The sequence below is a fragment of the Nyctibius grandis genome, chromosome 2, assembly GCF_013368605.1.
Source record: "Nyctibius grandis isolate bNycGra1 chromosome 2, bNycGra1.pri, whole genome shotgun sequence".
In the NCBI taxonomy this organism is placed as follows: domain Eukaryota; kingdom Metazoa; phylum Chordata; class Aves; order Nyctibiiformes; family Nyctibiidae; genus Nyctibius; species Nyctibius grandis.
Window position 1 is genome coordinate 97902743 of NC_090659.1, and position 20341 is coordinate 97923083.

The 20341-nt window shown below is 39.2% G+C and overlaps 1 protein-coding gene across 3 annotated transcripts; it reads left to right on the forward strand.

Moving 5' to 3' along the window:
- Positions 1-274: 274 nt before the first annotated feature.
- Positions 275-18783, forward strand: PROSER1 (proline and serine rich 1). 3 transcript variants are annotated; one of them, XM_068423099.1, is made up of 13 exons: positions 275-700; positions 3879-3944; positions 4414-4482; positions 4946-5040; positions 5932-6025; positions 6538-6648; positions 7375-7458; positions 8411-8489; positions 10778-10873; positions 10995-11039; positions 13240-15001; positions 15660-15810; positions 17162-18783. In XM_068423099.1, the coding sequence occupies exons 1-13, from the start codon at positions 656-658 to the stop codon at positions 17282-17284; spliced, it is 2820 nt and encodes a 939-aa protein (XP_068279200.1). In that variant the 5' UTR covers positions 275-655; the 3' UTR covers positions 17285-18783. The 3 variants fall into 3 exon arrangements, with proteins under 3 accessions (XP_068279200.1, XP_068279210.1, XP_068279220.1); XM_068423109.1 differs by lacking the exon at positions 4414-4482; XM_068423119.1 differs by lacking the exons at positions 275-700; positions 3879-3944; positions 4414-4482; positions 5932-6025 and having other exon boundaries at positions 4960-5040.
- The last annotated feature ends 1558 nt before the right edge of the window (positions 18784-20341 follow it).

The following is a 20341-nucleotide window of genomic DNA, read 5'->3' on the forward strand; positions in this document are numbered from 1 at the left end:
GCTGTGATGTTATAGGAGTGCGACGGCAGAGAGGCAGGACCGGCGGAGCGGGGTGCCCTGTTGGTGGCTCCGGGCTGCGCCCTCTCTGCCCGCGCCGCCTCAGCCCGCTGCCCCGCCGTCCTCGGCGGCCGCTCGGAGGGACCTTGGCCCCGGGCCGCCGGCAGTACAGGGTGGCGGCTTAGCGAGCTATGGGGCGTGGGGGCGCCCCGCAGGCGGGCGCGGGCCGGCCGGGCCTCGGTGCCGCGTGCTGAGGGCAGCGGCGCTGCGGGGTCGTTGCGCGGCCGCCCCGAGGGGCCGCGGCTGCCGCCCCCTCCCTGCTGTCGCCGCCGCCTCGGCCTCTGCCCCGCGCCCTTCCTCTTCCTGCGCCGGGAGAACAGCCTCGGAGCGTGCAGGGAGCGGGCGGGGTCTCCTCCGAGGCGGCGAGCAGCTCCCGCCGGCCTGCCTTTGTCTCCTGCGCTGTGTCCGGCGTTGCAAAGGCGTCAGCGCTCAGTTCCCGGGGGCTGAGAAGATCCCAGGCTGCCTTTCTTACCCGCTGCTTTTTTTTTTTTTTAAAATTTTTTTTTTCTATAAGCTTAAAGACTCTAAAGTCTTTGGCCTGGATATTATTTTTTTTTTCCTACATGTTTAAGTATCTGCATTGAATGAATTAATAAAGATGGATAAGAAATCATTTGAAACCGTGCTGGATGAAATTAGAAAGGTAACTTCTCGTTTTGCATGTTAGTTTAACCATTTGATGATGGAATATTCTTCTTGATGAATGCACCAGGTTAGCTGTTTGTGTTCTTTAATAATCACTTCAGGATTCAATAAAGACTGAATTTCCCCTCAGTGGGGAGAACTGTAGTCCTGCATTGCTGGTGGATCCTAGCTTTTGTATGTCAGATACAATGGTGTAAAGCTGCTGTGACATGCTCTCTTTGAGATATTTTTATTTTCTCAGAAAACTGACATTGAATGTCCAGACTGCTACCACCGAGCTAACAATGCGTGCTTGAAGAGTGCTCATGTGAAATAAGCATTTGATTAAGTTTATCACAGCATTTTCACTGTCAAGGAAGATGAGGAAGAAAAGCCAAAATAGCGAAGTATCATGTATTTGCGGGGGAGGGGCTGCGTTGGCTTGGCTTGACCGGAGACAGTGTGAGGCATCCACCTTTTGTATGATGGTTTAGGAGCTACAGCACACAAATATGATATGAGAGTGGCTGATTCTGAAGCTGCACTCTGCTGTCCTTGTTCAAAGCCACATCTACAGCTCAGGAGCGTGTGCACGCCTTCCTCCAGGATGTGAAATCCTGGGGTGTGATGTGTGCTCTGAACTGTGTGTGTGCACCTCCTGTTAAAAACTCACTGAGCAAAATACCTGCTAGCTGTGGGAAGCAGAGACAGAAACCTAGGCTTCCCGATGTCTGACAGGTGCTTTCATTTCTTTGTGCACAGAGGCCTGCTTTGAACAGGAAAGCTAGAGGTTAGTGGTTAGGAGAGTTCCTCAAATGCTGGAAGTGGAAAAGGAGATAGATAGAAAAAGTGTCTGGATCCTTCAGAACCTCTCAGATTAATAGAAGTATGGTTCTGTCTTGCGTGGGAAGTACAAACCTGGGATGACATATTTTGCTGTAGTTAAGCAGAGGTGATTTCAGTGTCACAGTACAACAGTTATGTATCCTGCTATAGCTGTCTTGGTGTGAAAATGAAGGGCTTGTTTCGGGTAAGATTGTCTTATGGCAGAAAAGGAATCCTTAGCATTTTTGTAATAGGTGTTCTTTGTTATGATGGGTTGTCTAGGAGAGGTAATTTCCTTTATTTGGACTTTAGTGCTACCCAGTTAGTTTCAGTTCAGCTTCTCTTCAATGTGAGGTGCAGTGATGGCTGCAGTAGTAGTAGTGTTCTTTTGGAACATACTGAGGTATAAAACCACTGTGTGCAAAAGCCCCAGTCATAGGTCTTTGTTATCACAACTGCACTTACTAGCATTTTTGCATAAGGTCGTGGCGATTAATTCTCCTTTATAAAACAGGTTTGTTCCATGCTGTGTAACTAGCTGAAAACATGGCAGCCTAAGATATTTCAGGGTGTGGACTTCCCTCCCAACCTAAGAATTCTTATAGAAAATCTGGGGGAAAAAAAAATCAAGGAACAACTTGCACATGAATACTTTCTCTGAGAATTGATGGTGGGAGGGAGTAATGTTTCAAATATTACTACTGCAGTGCGGCCCTTCAGAATGCACTCTGTGATTACTAAAGACTTCAAACAAAAGGTTTTTTGACATGTGATTTTAGGCAATTATGTTTCCTGTATGCTCTCTGCCTGTATTCCTGTAAAACTGACTTACTGTTGATCTACGGATCAGTGCTGTGCTGTGTTAATAATAGCTGTGCTGTTGCAGTGTTACGTTCATTTTCCAAATGGTTATTTTGTATCTTTGTTGCTAGGTCTTTGTTTAAACATCATTTCTAGCTCTGTGGTAGAACCTTCTTTATTATGTGATTCACAAGTCAGTTGTGTTGGTGTGTTCCGTTTTCTGTCCTACTCTGTCCTACAATTAGTGGGAACAGTTATTTAAATATCTTAATTTGTAACTTAGTTCCATCTTTCCCCATCTGTATTTATGATTATTAACAAAATAAAGTTTTGGCTTTTTTTTTTCCATAAATATACCTAGCAGTGCTTTCTGTTTGTGTTCTTATTATAAAGTCATTCAGATTTAAGGAGGAAGAATGACATTTGTTTTGGTAAAGAAGTTGCTATATGACATAACAGGCTTTTTTCCAAAATATGTGAAAAGAAGGAAGGGAGAGAAGAAAAAATGAACGTGAAGAGAGAAGTTCTTTCTCCCCTGTGACTTCAGTGTGTCTGGTAGTGTTGGTCTCTTAATGAGGTTCGGAAAGGAAGGGGTTTGCCTCGAACAGTGTGTGAGTGGGTTTCTGCGCACCTGTACTACTCACAGTTGGGTTTCAGTGGTGGAGAACTTTACATCTGTCTGTGTGGAGGGAGAAGGACAAAAAAAGAAGGAATAGGGGTAGGTTTTAGGGCTACTGGGAAGAAGATAGAAATGGGGGTATGGGTGAAGCTAGAGGTGATCTGAGAATAATAGATGGGGGCCTTGGAAACTGGGGAAGAAAAGTGTGTGCACCAGTTTGGGGCAGGAATTCAGCTGTTACCTGTCTTCTTTACAACTTGTACCTGTATCAGTGAGCTGGATATCAGGAGAGGGAGGAAGCCCTAGCTATTAGATAGCCCATGTGGTTATCAACAAAACTGTCTTGCCACTAAGGCAAAAGTGGTGGCCAGTACTGCATGAAACTGCTCTGCTTCCTTTGTGTTGTATGGTGGCATATTAACGTTTGACCTATGGGAAGGTAATGCTAAGACAACATCATCCTCTGGAGCAAGCTTTCTTATATGCTTAATTCTGTCTGGACAGACTTGTTATCCAGTCTCTTCATAAATTCACTGAAGTAAGATGCTTTGCTAATCATTTTAGAGGGAACATACAAAGAGACTGTATGAATAATCAACTGTATTATCTTGTCTAACCTAAAGTTGATGTAAACCTTCAAGGCAAAAGGAAGAGTGATGATGATGTTCTCTCAGTACAGTTTTAAACAACAAAAAAAAAAGCAAAATTAAATAAATCAAAAAACAAGTTTTTTTTTAATGAAGAATTAAATTACATTTCTCTGCTTTTCATTGTTCTCTCAATTTTCCAAGGAGTATACTGTTACTGAGAAATGTTGCAGTGTAATTGATGCAAATGTCACTTTGTAAGGTCACATTTTTTTAGATTAATAGATTAGTCTAGCAGATGGTTGTGCTATAATTATAATTTTTGAAAGACTAATTATGCGTCTTTTTTTTCCTCTATCTTCTAGGCTGTATTGACTGAGTACAAATTAAAAGCTATTGAATATGTTCATGGATACTTTTCTAGTGAACAGGTAAAAGTCAACGCTGTCATGGGTTTAATGGGAGCTATTGGTTTTGTATATTCAGTAATACAGAAAGACGGAGTCTCCAGTCATACTGAGACTGATCATATTAGCTTTTTTATTTATTAACTGAGGAGATTTAATTCCTCATTATTATATCAGCATTAATCTGTTAAAAAGAGTTCCAAGTTATTTTGTTGTCACAATCATTACACTTTCGTTCTTGTTATGTGGGAAAATTGGATAAATTGATGATCATGGAATTTGGGATTATTTTGCATGTATTTTCCTAACTGGCGTGTAGGTGCCTACTTAGAAATAATAAGAACATTAGATACTGACAGGCACTGATGTAATCAGACATCACAGACAGACACGTTTTTTAGCAGTATACCACTGTACTCCAAAAATGGAAAGATCATATTGATGCTGTTAGCATAATTATATAAAAGATCAATTGAAGGCCTTTCTGTTGCAGGTTGTTGAGTTACTGAGATACTTTTCCTGGGCTGAACCACAGCTCAAGGCAATAAAGGCTTTACAACATGTAAGTTCTTGTGGCATAATATTGTGGAGTAAGTTTGCCCTCTTAATCTTAGTTCAGTTTTGTGGTATCTACTTTTGCAACTGATCAGTAGTCTACCATTTAATCTTCAAAATTTCCTCTTAATCTCTTTGTTTTTCAATGGTATCAAAATATGAAATGTCATACTTTTAACCCAGGTATCTTTTCTGACTAAAGTATCTTTTACTTTCCTGTGTATCACAAGAATAGATGTAGCTATGTAACTATTATTAACTTTCCTAATTTCTCTGCTTTTGGCAAGTGCTTTTTGCAGTTGCTTGTTCAGCATTTAGCACATAGAATCTCCTTCCCAGTGGGAGGGAGAGAATATTAAACGTTTACTGAAATACATAATATGAAGCTGTTATTGAGTAGCATTCTGGATTTAAAATAATTCTACTGTCTTATTTTATATACACTTTTTTCTTTCTTGCTTACTTGTCAGAAAATAGTGGCAGTTCCGGCATCAAAAATGGTTAATATTCTCAACTGCTTCACATTCAGTAAAGATAAACTTATTGCCCTTGAAATCTTAGCTTCGTAAGTATCTCTCATGTTATATTTCCTTAAGTTGTATTGTTTTTACTAATGTTTGAGTGTATAAAACTTAAGATAGCACTGTGGCCCGTTAAGGTAAAGCACAAATCCATTATTGATGGGGCTGTAAAAAGAAGAATTGGAAGTAGCCATTGTGCAAAATTCAATAGTTCATCTCAGTCTTGAGCATGCTTCTGTGTGGGCTTCTGCCTGCTGGAAAACTGCCACTTTGCCAGTATTTTTACAGTGGTCTTCAAATCTTGTAGAGAATGAAGAGGGCCTTAAGCTTATTTCTGCTCACTGCAATGTAAAAGGCTTGAGACCAGAGTATTCTGGGCATTGACTCTTTTGCATTTAAAGGCTCTCTAAGTATTACATATGTAAAAATGAGTTAAGTAAATACATCTCTTAAATTGACACGTTTGATTTACAGATCTAATGTCTATAAAAGATGTATAGGTATTCTAAATGTATGTTTACACAGAAAGTTGGGTTTTTTACTGAACACAGCTGCTTCAAAGGATCTACCTTTTACATATGTTTGTATTGGAACTCCTTTGCCTGGTTTAGGGGATTTATTATATGAAGTGTTCTGTTTTGGGTTGGGGTTCTTTTTACATTAAGTGTCTGCCTTGCATAAAGTTTAGCCATCGTTGTCCATTGTTTTGTATTGATATTTAATTCTAATACAATGTTTCACTTACTGGTATGAAGTTCATATTTAAGCTTGGTGTTTTTAATAATAATAGTAATATTATGATCTGAACTAATTATGTTTTTTTAATGTACTGTTGGGCACTGGCTGAATAAGTGTTGATCACTTTTCAGTAGTGCATTATTTCTGATAAGCATATGGCATGACAGTAATCGTCTGTCAATGTCTTTTATTTATAGCAACATTGTGGATGCTCAGAATTACCGCCTTATTGAAGATCTGTTCAGAATTAATATGTCAGAGAAGAAAAGATGTAGGAGAATTCTTGAACAGGTAGTCAAGATACTCTAGGATCCTTCATTCTGTCAAATACAGTATTGTCTCCATCCTTATGGTCATTGTGGGATCAGGACGTACCGTGAGGGCTGCTGGGAACTACTAATGGAAGACAAGCTGAAAGAAGCAGCTGTAAAAAGATAAGAGCTATGTAATACATGTGCAAAAAAAGGGGAAGTTTCTGTGAGGCATTAGGATCATATGAAAAAAGGGGCACAGAATTGTAACCAGTACGGAAGGAAACAGTCTGTGTTTGTTTTAGAGAACACCAAGTGTTTAACTCCAAGTTCAGTAGAAGCAGAGGTGGTCTGAGCAGAGTTATTCAAAACAAAGGGGACTTTGGCAGAACTTCACACTGTTTGGACTATTTGGGAAGAAGATTTGAGACAAAGCTTTGAATTGTTCCATGTAGGTTGATTTATGCAGTCTAAATGTCATGAAATAGTAATTCATTTCTTTAAAGCATTGAATTTGATATCAAATCATGTCCTTTCTTGATTATTTTGCAGGCTTCAAAAACGGGTTGTAAGGCTCCTCATGCTATGATATCATCCTGTGGCATGATTCCTGGCAACCCTTATCCCAAGGGCAAACCAAGCCGCATAAATGGAATTTTCCCAGTAAGCATGATCCTATGCTTTTGCTTTTCGTAGTGTCGTTGATTTAGGATTCATTATAGTATAACCAAAACCAGTATTTATATACACGGAAGGAAGAGTGGAATCAAAAGCAATGATCTTTTTTTTTGTTACTCCATTACACATTTATAGGGAACTTGCATTATTTTTATTTGCCTCTTCTTTCTATGCTGCTTCAAGTAAAGATTGCTGCATAAATAAGACGTTGTTCATAAAAGGAAAACATTGGAAACTCCAGCAATATTTGGCAGAATTGAGAGAGGTGTGAAGAACCTTACTGGTAGGTTGGTAAGATGACCTTAGATGGTCACTACAGTACTACTGCTAATCTTAGTGTAGTTCCTGAACAACCATGTTAAGTATTTCCTGTGAACACTTAAGGGACTGCAACATGTAGGTTACCATGTCCACAAATCAAAATGCAGAATTCTAATTATGTCAGAAACATGGGCTGTTTAATATGCATCTCTTTACAAAAGCTGTGTTATAAACCAAGCTATTGGAGTGCTCTTACTTATCATTTTACAAGCCTAGAACACAGTTTCTTTTTCCTAACAAACATGGTTACAGAATCACAGAATCGAGTATCACTTTCAGAATATTCAAAAAGTCAAATGTAGTTTAGAAAAAAAAAACAAATATGGCAGAAACTCTATAGTAAGATTTATTTAAATTGATACTTAATAGTTTAATTTTCTTTTGTTTCAGGGAACCCCTATCAAAAAGGACACAGAAGAATGTACTAATGAAGGAAAGGGAATAGCAGCCCGTATACTTGGACCATCCAAACCAGTATGTCTAATAAATGAATAAATAAATGAAACTTTCAGAAAAAAAAAATCCCAACTACCAGCCAATTCAATGAGGCTTTTATATAAAATGCTGTTATATTGCAAGACTGTAGAGCAGCAATTTAAACAAAGCTAAACTTCTATAATAAAGATAATATGACCTGGTATTTTTTTTTATTTAACTTGAAAAGAAGCTCTGGTTTATACCTGTGGGGGATAAGATTCTCTAGTGGATACAGTGTGTGTGCATTTGAAGGCAGAATTTAAATTACAGCAGCAGAAGACAAAACTAAAAGGTTTTTTAGTAGTTCATTATAAACTAGTGGAAGTTTTAGATACAAATACATGCAATTTTTTATTATGTTCTCTGAGGGTTTTCGCTCATGAACATAAAAAATGCCTGCATCTTGGAAATTTGAATTACAGCAGTACATTAGAAGAAGGTTCTTGTTTCTTAACTACACAGCTGATCTGTATTTCAAAATTTTTAAGCATGTGGGACAAACTTTCAATGAACCTGATACTACTTTGAAGTATTGTCCAAATGTTTTATTTTCACTTTTATTATGAGATGTTTCCCACTAAGCTGTATTATTTTGAAGGGACAAGTAACTTAATAAGTATTTGTTAGTTTTAAATGTGCTAAATCTTTAAAATGAGAAGTCAGTCCAAGACTGCAGTGTGAAGACTACATGGGAGGAAGGAGTTCCCTTTCCCACCTGTGTTCAGTATTATATTAAAATCTAAAGATATACTAGTGATGTTTGTTTCATTCTTTTCAGAAAGAGTGAAATATTTGCAGTCACTCGATATTATGAAGAAATTTGATATCAAATATTTTTTCCATTGAAGAACAGCTGTCTGTAGTAGTATCTGAACATTAGTTTTTGTCTGAGAAACATTAGGTAATGCTTTCACTATTGCTTCTTCCGTTTGTTTTTTTGTTTATGTAGGCTCCATCAACCTACAATCCACACAAACCAGTTCCATACCCCATCCCACCATGTCGGCCACATGCAACTATTGCACCAAGTAAGGCTTCTATGTGTTTTAGCTTGATGCTATTGTTTCATCCATTTGCCTTTTAAGTAATAAGTGTCAAGTGTCAGTTTCTCTGACCATGATCATGTCTGAAATTGGCTTGCGCTCCCAAAGCTTGCTGAGTACTGGTTTCTACCTCTTCCTGTCATGACTGCAGAATTGATAAAAAGAGGAATATATTGACTTCTTTTTCCAACATTCACATCATAAGGAAAGTTCACAATCCTGTTCTGGTGAAAAAATACTTAATTTATGGGAGGCATTGTGCATGTTAGACTAGACTAGGGCTGTGTCTTTGTTGTAATGTCTGACCAAGGTTTGGGCTTTGGCTTGACAAGTCTGTTGACTTGTTGCTGTTGTACCAAACTTAAGATATGGTCAGGCACAGCCCTGAACTGAGTGGAAGTATGTGGGAACTTGCTGAAGGACAGTAATCTGTTTCTCAGTTGAAGGGGTAATCTGTTTCTCAGTTGCCTTCAACTTTACTTTCTCTCCATCACAATGGAAAACAGTTTCCGGAAACAAAAGTTTAGGCATGTAGATTTCAGTCTCAGAAGGGTCATAGTGTTTGCTGTTTCCTGTGTTCGGTCTGACTGTTCCTAGCCTTTTGCCTTAGGTAAGATTGAGTCTTTCTTCATAAACTCCTCTTTCTTTGCTCTGCTGCATCAGTTGTTTGATTCCAGACATTTTTAAAAGGAGCAAGGCAATTGCCATTTCTTTGAAAGAAGAGGTTGAAGTACTTATGGAGTCACACTCTGGTCTTTTTGAGCAGCATCTGAAAGCTTTTCCTAATCTTGCAATTCTGTACTGCAAACAAAGAGTGCTCTGGTTAGGAAGCTTGCTTTTCACTGATGTTAGAGATTTCAGGGAGTTTTTAAGGTATTTGATAAGAAAGTGTGGTAGAACTCTTAGCATGCATGTTGAAGGGTGAGTCATCTAACCAAATTGATGTCTGCAAGTCTCTTTGTAGTCAGTTTGGAAAAATGGGCACTACTAGTGGCTGAAGTAAGTGTAATGGTTTTGTGCCCTAGAAATGACTTGCTCCCCAGAAAGTGTACAGGAAACTTCCAGACTAGCTCGAATTTATATGAAATAAATACTATCCAAAGTAAGTTAGGGCACAAAATTCAGCCTGTGACTGGATGTAAGTATTTGTACATTTTGGGATATGAAGCAGCTTTTGAGGTTTCAGGGCCTTATTAGGCTGCAGCATGGTTTTTAAAAAAACTCTTGTGACAACGGAACTCATAACTGATGATATATTTACATATATAAAAATGTATTTAATGAGATTGCAGATGCTGACCTGAAACTATTGAATGTGATTGTCTTCAAGCAATGGTCAGAATGATGTTTTGTTTTCTGCCTCTTATATGTATTGGTTTAACATTTCCTTCCTGGGTGATGTAATGATTGTTAGTTACTTTTCTGATTTTCAGCCAAGAGTTGTCATGCAAGAAATCTTAACGTTAGGTATGAAAGTGTGAAATCAGAAAAGAGTTGTGTATGACAAATTACTGAACTTTGAGTATTGTTCAAGTGCTGCCTTTTCCCATGAAGCATAAGTTCTTCTGCTCTTAAAGTATTCATTCAGGACCACTGTGAAGTGCATTTATGTTCCTGTGATTTAAATTCTCATGTTCTTCATCAGAACTGTATACCACAGCAATACAACAGTTTGAGTTGCTCCAAAGAATAAGGGAGGAAAAAAGGTATTTTTTATGTGTCAAGTACAATAAGTATTTTATATTAAAATAATATGCTAACCCACTCGAATTTCTTAACATTTAAAAAAATAGTGAAGAATGATAGACTAAGGGTTTGAGATGGGACATTTTTCTCTTGAGTTTTCTGACTAGTGTTGGAGGGCTGGTCATGGTCACTGGTGTATGTTTGGCTCTTTTGTTTGTCAAGGCTTTAACGTTAAAGGAAGAGTTGCAACAGCCTTTAAGTTAGGACTAGGAAAAGAACAAATGATGCTGCAGGTGCTCTGAATCACTCCTCCCCTTTGAGTTTTTCAGACAAAATGGAACTGAAAGCAATTGAAACCTGACTTTTTCAGGCTCTTTCAAGAGAACTGCCCTGACTAAAATGTGGATCACAATGTGTATCGTTCAGGCAGACATTGGCAAAAGCCAGCATCCAGCCTGGATAATTAACTAGTCTGGCTTTTTAGTGAAGGAATGCCTTACAATCTTGAAAATGTTCTTTTAAAGGAAAAGACACTTACATATGGGTTCTTCTGACCACTGAGATGTGTATTACATTTGTTCTTTTAGGTGCTTACAACAACGCTGGCTTAGTTGCAATGGCTAACGTCATAGCTCCAGGCTTACCAGCTCCTCAGCCATACACTGCTAATCAAGTGGTGTCAGGTAAAGCATGCATACCTTTAAAAATGTTGATGGTATTTTTTCTAATTCATTGTTGTGAATGGATCATTCACTGCTGGAGTTTCATTTGCTTTTAAATAACAAGCTGTTGTTCTCTGTTTAGAAAATGAGGAACTTTCCAGCCAGGCAAAACCTTCCCAAAATCAAGGTAAATTGCACATCCACAGGGGGATTTTTGTGTTGATTGTGTCTTTATTATTTGTTCAGAAAATGTAAACAACGTATTTGTTTAGCGGGATTTTCATAACCCTCTAAGTATTTAACCACTGTTAGAATAGGGTTCCTTGAGAGTTGAGAAAAAAATCATCTCAGGCATTTGGCACTTAGAAGCATTGAAACATTAAAATTCAGCCTTTCTTGTTAGCTCATTGAAGTTTTATATTCTTCAGCATAAAAGTATGTGAGAAATCATGTAAAAAACTAAATCAAAATCTGCTTTGCAATGTAGGGCACTGAAACACTTCAATAGTATCTTTGCAGTTGTTAAAACTCTGGACATCTATTTGAAAACTCATTCACATTTTAATTTCAGATATTAGTTGCAATGGGAAGCTAGGAATACAAGAGAGACAGATTATTTATAGTTTGTTGAAATCCATGTGTCGAATGTCTTACCCCAGACTGTTACATCCTACTATGTCTATCTGCACTTCTGTCTTACCCTTTGAAATCCAATTCTTTTTGCAGAAGACTTGTGCATTATTTTTTTTTGTCTCTATTTGTATGGTGCTTTGTACTCTTTGTACACTTAGTACAAATCATAATAATAAATCCCATTATGAACTACTTATACAAGGGGTTTGATAATACTTTGTTAGGTTTGACAAATAGAAACTGAGAGTCTACTGACTGTTGAGTCAGACATATTAACAAATACCCAAAATAGATAAAATGACCATGATAAGTTTAGCTCCTGTAAATACTTCTAGGAAAAAAGTACCAAGGTAGTTTATACAGCTAAATGAGTACAGTGTAAGGAATAAAATCTTCTTTTAGGAGGAGAAATTCAGTAACAGCTTGGAGTTCTGTTGCCGCTGTATTTCTCTGGTGATTATCTTGGCTGTCAGGATTAACAACTGTGATCTTTAGGAGAGTCTTCAGCTTGGAAACAAGATGAGGAAAGGGCAGAATCCAGAGCCGAGCAATCTGGGTCTAGGTTTTTAGAAAAGAATATGTAAAAGGAAATAGTTTGCTTGCAAACTTGCTAGTTTTAGAGTTTCAAGATACATAAAATGGGAGTTTGTCATGTCAACTTAGGTCCAAGATTTTAAAGATTCTGGTTTTGGGTTTGTGTGTGTATATGTAGAATTTGGGCAAGAGAGCATTCTAAGCTGTTACAGAGTTAAAGGGTGATGAGTTTGACTGGTTGGATCAGTGATTTGTTTACAGTTGAACAGATAATTTTAAAAGTAAAATGAAGCACGAGGGTTGTTTGAGAGGAATGGTTAACACATTCATATTCCGCAGGAAACCAGATAGAAGCATATCAAAGCTCTTGACATGCCAGTGTTCATAAATGCAGCTTCTTTCTGTTAACCTCTACATCCCCATTTGCAGAGTGCCTGCCTGTTTTCCTCCAGCTTGACTGATGTCTCTTTGACTTACTTTGTAGGGTTGATATAAGCTGATATTCCTAGTGGCAGGTGCTTGCCTCGATTATAGACACCTGACTTCAGACTTATAGAAATATTTCTTGATAAATTCAAGTGCCAATGTTAGTTTAATACTGTAGTGTGATACATGATTTTAAAAGTGTACCTACTTAGAATCAAAATCTGAAGGAAACACAGTGAAGAGAGTGACCTGATTTTGAAGGAAAGAAAAATACCAGCACCAGAAATCAGCTTTCTTCAGTTGTTAACTAAACTTCTCTGAAATCATGATACATTGAATTAACTGGTTCTGAAGGATATTCTGACCTTCAGTGAGAGTGGATGCAGAGGAGCCCAGGTGATATGATGCCCATGGAATATTAGATCTGGTTTGGGTACTGCCAGATGTTAGCAACCAGAGGGAGGGTGTTTACCTGTATCACTTAGACATTCTTATGGAGTATGTTTGAGTATCTGACTGTCTTGCATGAAATCATGAAGCAGTAGCAGACGTCACAAAGTGTTTTAAAGAGGAGTGCTAGCCTCCATGATGTACAGCTTGTGTGATGTGTTTTTATGTACTTTTTTGTTTTGTTTTGTTTTCGTAGGCTCCAGTGTTCATTGTTTATATACAGACATTGTATGTTAGCTCTTGCCTGCGTATGGTATTTTGAAATGCTGTATAAAATGTGTTTGTGTTGATTTCAAACATTTCTGACAGTTTCAAGTATTCTTACCAGTTTTGTTTCTTTGCAGCTTTTTCTGCACAAGCGAATCAGCTCTTTACTCCTCATGGTTCTAATCCTTCAACACCTGCTGCTACTCCAGTCCCTACCCCATCACCTGTCAAGGCAATAAGCCATCCATTAGCACCTGCAACTCCACTCATCTCTGGGATGAACATGTCTACCCCTGTCCTTCCTGTTTTCCCAGGACAGGTCTCCTCTTCCATCCATACACCTCAGCCATCCACCCCAACCCCTACTGTCATCAAATCCCTTTCATTGCCTGGTGTTCCTGTCACATCTGTTCACAGTGCAACCTCTACCCCTATACCTGCAGTTTTTTCTGGGCTGGCTTCTATACCCACTGCTACGCCAGCTCTGCAAGGTTCTTCTACACCGTGTGCCACACCTGTGCCTAGTGAAGCTTTTGCATCTGCTACTGCACCATTTGCTGGCCTTCCGTTCTCTGCAACCTCTTCAATTGCTTCTGCTAATAATACCACTCCATTGTCATCAGTTTTTGCTGGCCTCCCTTTGTCCTTGCCTCCCAGCACCCAAGGGATTTCTAGTCCTGTTCCATCTACAATTGCTAATTCTCCTGCCACTACCATTCCTGGTTCGCTTAGCTTGCCTAACCCCATTTTGTCTGTCTTAAAGGGATTTCTGTCATCAAATGACACTTCATTAATCAATTCATCTGCTTTACCTTCTGCTATGACAAGTGAGCTTGCTTCTTTATCTGCTCTTGCTAATCAAAGCTCTGACCCTCCCACTTCCTCTGTCAACAAATGTTATACTCCATCAGCCACACCCACCCCACAGCATTCCTCCACACCCGGGCTGGCCATTTTTCCAGGTCTTCCATCCCCATCTGTGGCCAACTCCAGTTCCACTTCTCCAACATTGCCTGCACAGTCACCTTTAACCACTTCTCCATCAATTATGCCAGTCAACTGTGGCTCATCAGCCTCCCTCTTGCATGGCTCAAGCCCTACTAATCCTGATCAGCAGCTCTCATCAGTCCCAGCTGCTACGAGTATCCCAGTTCTAGTCAAAACAGAACCCATGAGTCCTACCCTGTCGGCCTTCAAAGGTCCTTCTCATTCAGCTGGCCCTTCTCATGGCACTTTAGGACTGTCAGCGCTCGGGCGTGCGTACACCTCAGCAGCTTCAGTGCCAGTCAGTTTACCCAGTTCCCTGAATCCAGCCCTATCAGGTCTCTCCTCGTTGAGTGCTCCTCTGAACAATTCCAGTTCTCTGGCTTCCATTTCCCTTGCCCCACATGGCTCCTCTGCTCCCATTGCCCCTGTGTTCAATGGACTTCCTCCTTTTACGTCTCTAACCAGTAACTTTGCTTTTACTGGTAATCCAGCACTTACGCCACCCGTCACTCTCCCAGGGTCTTTGTTAGCTACTCCGTCTACAACCACTTCAGCCGTGTCTGCCCCTCATGTGAGTTCCACTGCCGCCGTACTGTCAGGACTCGCCGCCTCAGCAACAGTCTCTGCTCCACCCTTCTCGCTTAACTTGTCCAGTGCCGTCCCTTCCCTTTTTTCTGTTGCCCAGGGACCTCTGGGATCATCAAACCCATCCTTCCCTGGTTTTCCTGTCTCTAACACACCCTCTGTCACTCCTGCTCTCCCTTCTTTCCCTGGCCTCCAGGCATCTTCTGCAGTAGCAGCAGTTGCACCGTTGCCGGCAGCTGCCACAGCCCCATCTCCGGCTCCGGTCCTGCCAGGGTTTGCCTCGGCCTTTAGCTCAAACTTCAACTCTGCACTTGTTGCACAGGCTGGGTATGTTTCTGTTTCTGAAGGAGGTCAGAACCATTTCTTTTTCTCTTGAGCAAAACACTGATTTTACTTTAGACATAAGACATTATTTTCACTCATAGTTTGTTATTACAGTTAATTTGCAAAGTTAGTTCACCAGTAGATTTCCACCTGTCTTTAGAAGCTGCTAGAGTAATTATTAAATAGGTTATCCTCAGTAGTCCCTGTTATGACAGTCTAATCCAGTGAGGTGCTGAGTGATCTTATTTCCCAGATGAGGATACTTGGCACCTCCTGGGCTTTTACAAGAATGGATTCCACGTGGGCATCCATTGACACATCATGGTAATAGCAGACAATATCTTAGATGTTCCTATGTTTTAAGGAAGTAACTCAGCATTAACTTTTGTCTGTAAAGTTTTTTTGTGTGCAAATTGTAAGCATAGCCGAGCTACAAAAATTTCTGAGTTCCCTTCTTAGGTGTGCTCCAAACAGTCTTGGTTTGTGTGTGATTTGTAGGTGGGTAGAGACTGGGCTTCTGTTTGGAAATTCTGGCCTTTATGAGGTTTAGAAAAAGAGGTGCTTTTCTAATTTATATAGACATAAGCTTATAGAGAGAGAAACATAGATAAAACATGATACAGATGTTCCTAATAATAGCCGCATCTTGACATTCTTTCAGCTTGACTTCTGGACTACAGACACCGGGAAATGCAGTTTTTCCTGGTCTTTTATCTCTCCCTGGTATCCCTGGCTTTCCCCAAAGTGCCGCACAATCCTCCCTGCAGGAATTGCAGCAGCATAGTGCGGCTGCACAGTCAGCACTACTACAGGTAACGTGCCTATTTGTTAATACTGTTTTGCTTCCAGTAATCATTTGAGTATGTACTTGCATATTAACTTCTTGGGATTAGTTTAAATCAGTAATGCTGAAAACCCCTAACCTGTTTGAGAACTGATTGCAAGGATGATGATAAAGAACAACTGATATTAACTTCTTACTCAACGCCAGCGTAGAGTGCTTCTGGATGTTATGAGTGTGATTAAACCCTTTCTGAAAACTCTTTGTAAAATGGGGAGGAGTGAAAGAAAAAAGAAAAGACAAACAAGTGAAATTTTTGCTAGGTTTGTGTTAAATCTAATGAGCTGACCATGTAGTTGCAAAATCTGTGCTCAGTTCCAGTCTGACATTGTAATACTTAAAAGATTTCTGTGGAAAACCACGCTGTTGTGAGATATGTCCCTCTCTACACACGCAATCAGATTGTCTTGAATTTGTCTGCCGTGGTTGTGCCTTTCTCTTGATAGTTCCCACAAATACAATTGTAATACAAGCTTGAGCTGGCTTTAGGTAATGTGTAGTTTCATCATCTCTCTTGTCCATGAAACAACTTGTTTCAGTCATAAACCTACATAAGTTAACTGAAATGATCATCAGAGTTTGTATTTAGAAGTTTAGTTTGCCTTTTGTTAAAAACGGCCTCTGTACAGATCAAGGATTCTGGTAGGAAATTTGTCCTTCTCTACAAAATACTAAAAGTGGTGGTTGAGTGTCTTGGATTAATGTTTTCTGTGACACATCATTTTTTGAAATGGAGCATGTGTCTAAGTACTGTTCAATATGCAGAATATTGTCAGGTATCTTTTGAATATCAAGGGAGATGGATTGGAAGAAGCAAATTACTTAATCTAGGCCATGCTGCTTTTGCAGCTGAGGAATTTATTTATTCTGTGGAAATCTACGTACGCAGATTGCATTGAGGAAACATCAGTTTTCTTGTTTACAAGTTCCAATTACTAAAATTAACAACTGGCCACTCGAGCAATGAAGATAAAGAAAGTTCAAAGTCAGTGAAATACTACGGCTCCTGATTAAACTATGCCTTCCAAATCAGCTGTGGCTTACTCCACTGGAAAGTAAATGCCATTAACTCTTCTTTGTTTTTCCTCTTAATCCAACTGCTTTCCTCATTCCCTGGTATTTCAGAGCAATAGTTACGCTAAAGTTTAACATCTCCATATAGGTGCATTGCTCATCTCTGTTTTTTGCATACTTCAGATTATACTTTGTTTGTTTTGGCTTGAGTAGGACTGGTATTGTGCCTGAAATTTTGCTTGATTAGATTTTTGTTTGTTGCTTTATTTTTACCAGTGCTGTTTCCTAACTTCTTCTCTTCCTTGAAGGCACATACTGCTTCTGCTCTGGAGAACTATACAGCTCAGCCTGAAGGTTTTGCAAACTATCCCTCAACACCAGGAACACCATTTTCATTGCAGACAAGTCTGCCCCAGAGTGGATGGCAATAAATACCAGACATTTTTAAAGACTGCAGTGTTTGCTTGACAGAGCCTGATCCTATTCATTCTGAAGGCTGTCTCCGTGTTAGTGGGAGAATGGTCTGAATTGGGGAAAGAGGGGGAAAAAGTGAGGGTAAAATGATTCCAGGAGGCTGTGTCAGATGTCAAACCTGATTTGTGATCGCGTTTAACTGATTCAGGGTCTGATCCTGTGAACTGCTGAACATTCTTGACTCTCCTTTTAGCTTATGAGTCAAATGTTTGGTGTCTTACAGGATCAGGAACATTCAAACAGACGTTTATGTAAATAGAGCAATTGGCTGTCAAACTGAATGGGGAGAACAAGTATACTTAATAGTGTGTGTATAAGCACCTATCCTTCTGTTATGTTTTGTATGGTATATGTGGTTAATATAGAATGAGATCTAGACTGACACGAGATACTTAAAGCTGTAGACGATATTTCGTCTAGATGCACACTTCTTGTGCGTGCATAGATCAAGGTCAGTTTATGGTTCTTCGGATCTTTTCTTTGTATGTGTGAGGATCCTGTTAGCATCAGCAGTATGTCAAGGGGAGGCTAGATCAGAGGGGAGTGGGGGTTTTCTTAAGCTTTGAAATATTGTCATGGGCTTGCTGCTGAATTGAGTACTCCTTTGTCTGAATCTGAACAGGAGAGCTAGGAAATGATGCTGTACTGTATTTGGGTAAAAATGGATTATGTTTTACTGGAGTATGGTTTAGCTAGCTGAGAATATGTCTTTCCAAAGTACATAAAAGCATTTTAATTTGCCTCTAAAATAATGTTCTATAACGTTCTCCCTGCCCCCACACCTCTCTGTGAATGAAATAATCGTACTGCGGATAGGCTGCCTATCCGGCACTTATGACTGCAGACTTTTGTGAATGTTTACAGACATGGGTCAAGTTCTTCTCTCCCTTATACTCACAAACTCACTGGTTCTCTATATGCTTTTTGGCTATAAACCACAACTTGATGGTGCTTATGTTATCTGTGAATATAAGTGGGAGCAGAATTTGGACCATGGATTTTTTAGTATTTTTCCTTGGAAAACGTACATGATTTTAAAGGCATATAGCTAAATTAACTGTATTGGTTAGGAAGGGTTATGACGCAGCATATAGAAAGGTCTTGCTTTGTTAGCGAAATTCAGTTGTGCACTCTTCTAATAATGTTAGTACCTGTGGCAATGTGTAACACATCATTGAATGTCATCTCTTTGAGATAAACTCTTGATCATGTTCTAGAGACAATAGAGAAGAATGATATTCAATCCTGTGATTAAATTAAAACGTAGAGGATACTACACTGTAGAAAAGCTCTGCACCTAGAGTTTTACTTTTTTAAAGATGAATTCTGCTGGGAGATGTTGCTAATGTATTTTCTTTCAAGATGTGAACAGACTTTTTTAGAACATTAACTGAAATTCCTGTATTGGTTTTTAACACAATTTTTTTAAATAAAAAATTTACACTCATGGCAAAAAGGCTTTGCTGATCATTTACATATTTGCCTAAAATACAGATGAATAAACTTGTTTTTACTGAGACACTTCCTAATGTTTGATCTTGCTTATGCTGTTTCGTTATGATGCAAAATTATATACTGAATTATGAAACTCGTTTCCTAAATAGTGCCAATAGAAATGTCCTATGAAGTGTTTAGATAAAAGATTTATATAGTGTCCTCAATACTTTGTCAGCAGTTGGGTAGTCTTGCATTTTAATAATCAAATTTACATATTACTTTAAATCTAAAGATAAAAACATACTGCTCTATTGCATTTTTTTATTTTGTGAAACCTCTTGAATTCTAATGATTCTCCACTCTGAACTGCTTTTAAAATCAGTGCCTTGTATCTCAACTCATGAAATCTGTGGGAAAAATCTCTACCATAATCTTCCATTATACTTTCCTTCTCATTCTTTTTCATGACTTGTCCTTTGTAGATTTGTAGATCAATTGGAGAAGGAGAGAATAAAAATACAGGTATCTTCTCAAGAGCAAATTGGCTTTTGTCCCATAGATGTGAATGTAAAGCAGTTCCAAGTCAGTAAGCACTGACCGTTTGAGGTGGGTGCTTGGTCTGTAGGATTAAGTCTCTGCAACTGGATGACGAGATAAGTGGGAACAACTGGACGCTTTAGGGAAATTGTAAAGGACTGGTGCCATTTGCAGATGTAGCAGCTGGTGCAGAGAACTGTTGGAGAACAGCCTACTTACAGGTAAGCACCTAATCATGCCTGACCTGAGCCTTTGTGCTGCCTTCGGAATAGAAGTTGAAGGCTTTAGGTACATCAGCACGCTGCAGAAAATAGCTGAACTGCCACTGACCCGGACCACATTCATCTCATGTTGCTTCTTGGTCAGTAAGTCCTGCTAAAGTGGCTTTGGACTCAAACTGGTTTTCTTTGTGGTACTGCTCTATGACACATGGCTGTGCCAGGCTGTTCAGCACCAGTGAACTTCCAGCTTGTAAACTGCTTTGTCCTAGAGCCCTCATGTATTTTCTTCTCTGTGTTTTATAGCACTATGGGACATGAGTTATCTACATGCTCCAGTATAGCCCCAAGGAGAAAAGATTAAGATTGCCCTGCCTTTGACTTCAAATTTTTGAAATGGGGAATAAAAATGCAGCTGAAGTTAACATGGAGAAACTAATACAGCGATGTTCCTGAACAGAAAAGAAAAACACCATCTGCTTTACTCACCTTTCAAGGGATATATTTACAGGCACCTCAGGGAATTATCAATGAACAGCGGGGAGCAATTATTTCTGTTAGATTTTAATATGTTTTCCTCACCTATCTGATGGTGTAAGCAGCCTTGTAAATTGTGGCATTCAAAGAGCTCAGAATAAAGTTATTTTCAATAAAATGGAGTTGCTCTAAAATTAAAAAAAAATGTTAGGGTAGTTTTGCATGTTATGTTTTTGCTTCTGAAATAGTTAAATCACATTTTTCTTCTAACTGTTCACTCTTGCTGCCCTACTAGTAAGCATCTGTCCTGAACAGGTTTGATCTTACAGCTCAGCGTCAGAAGCC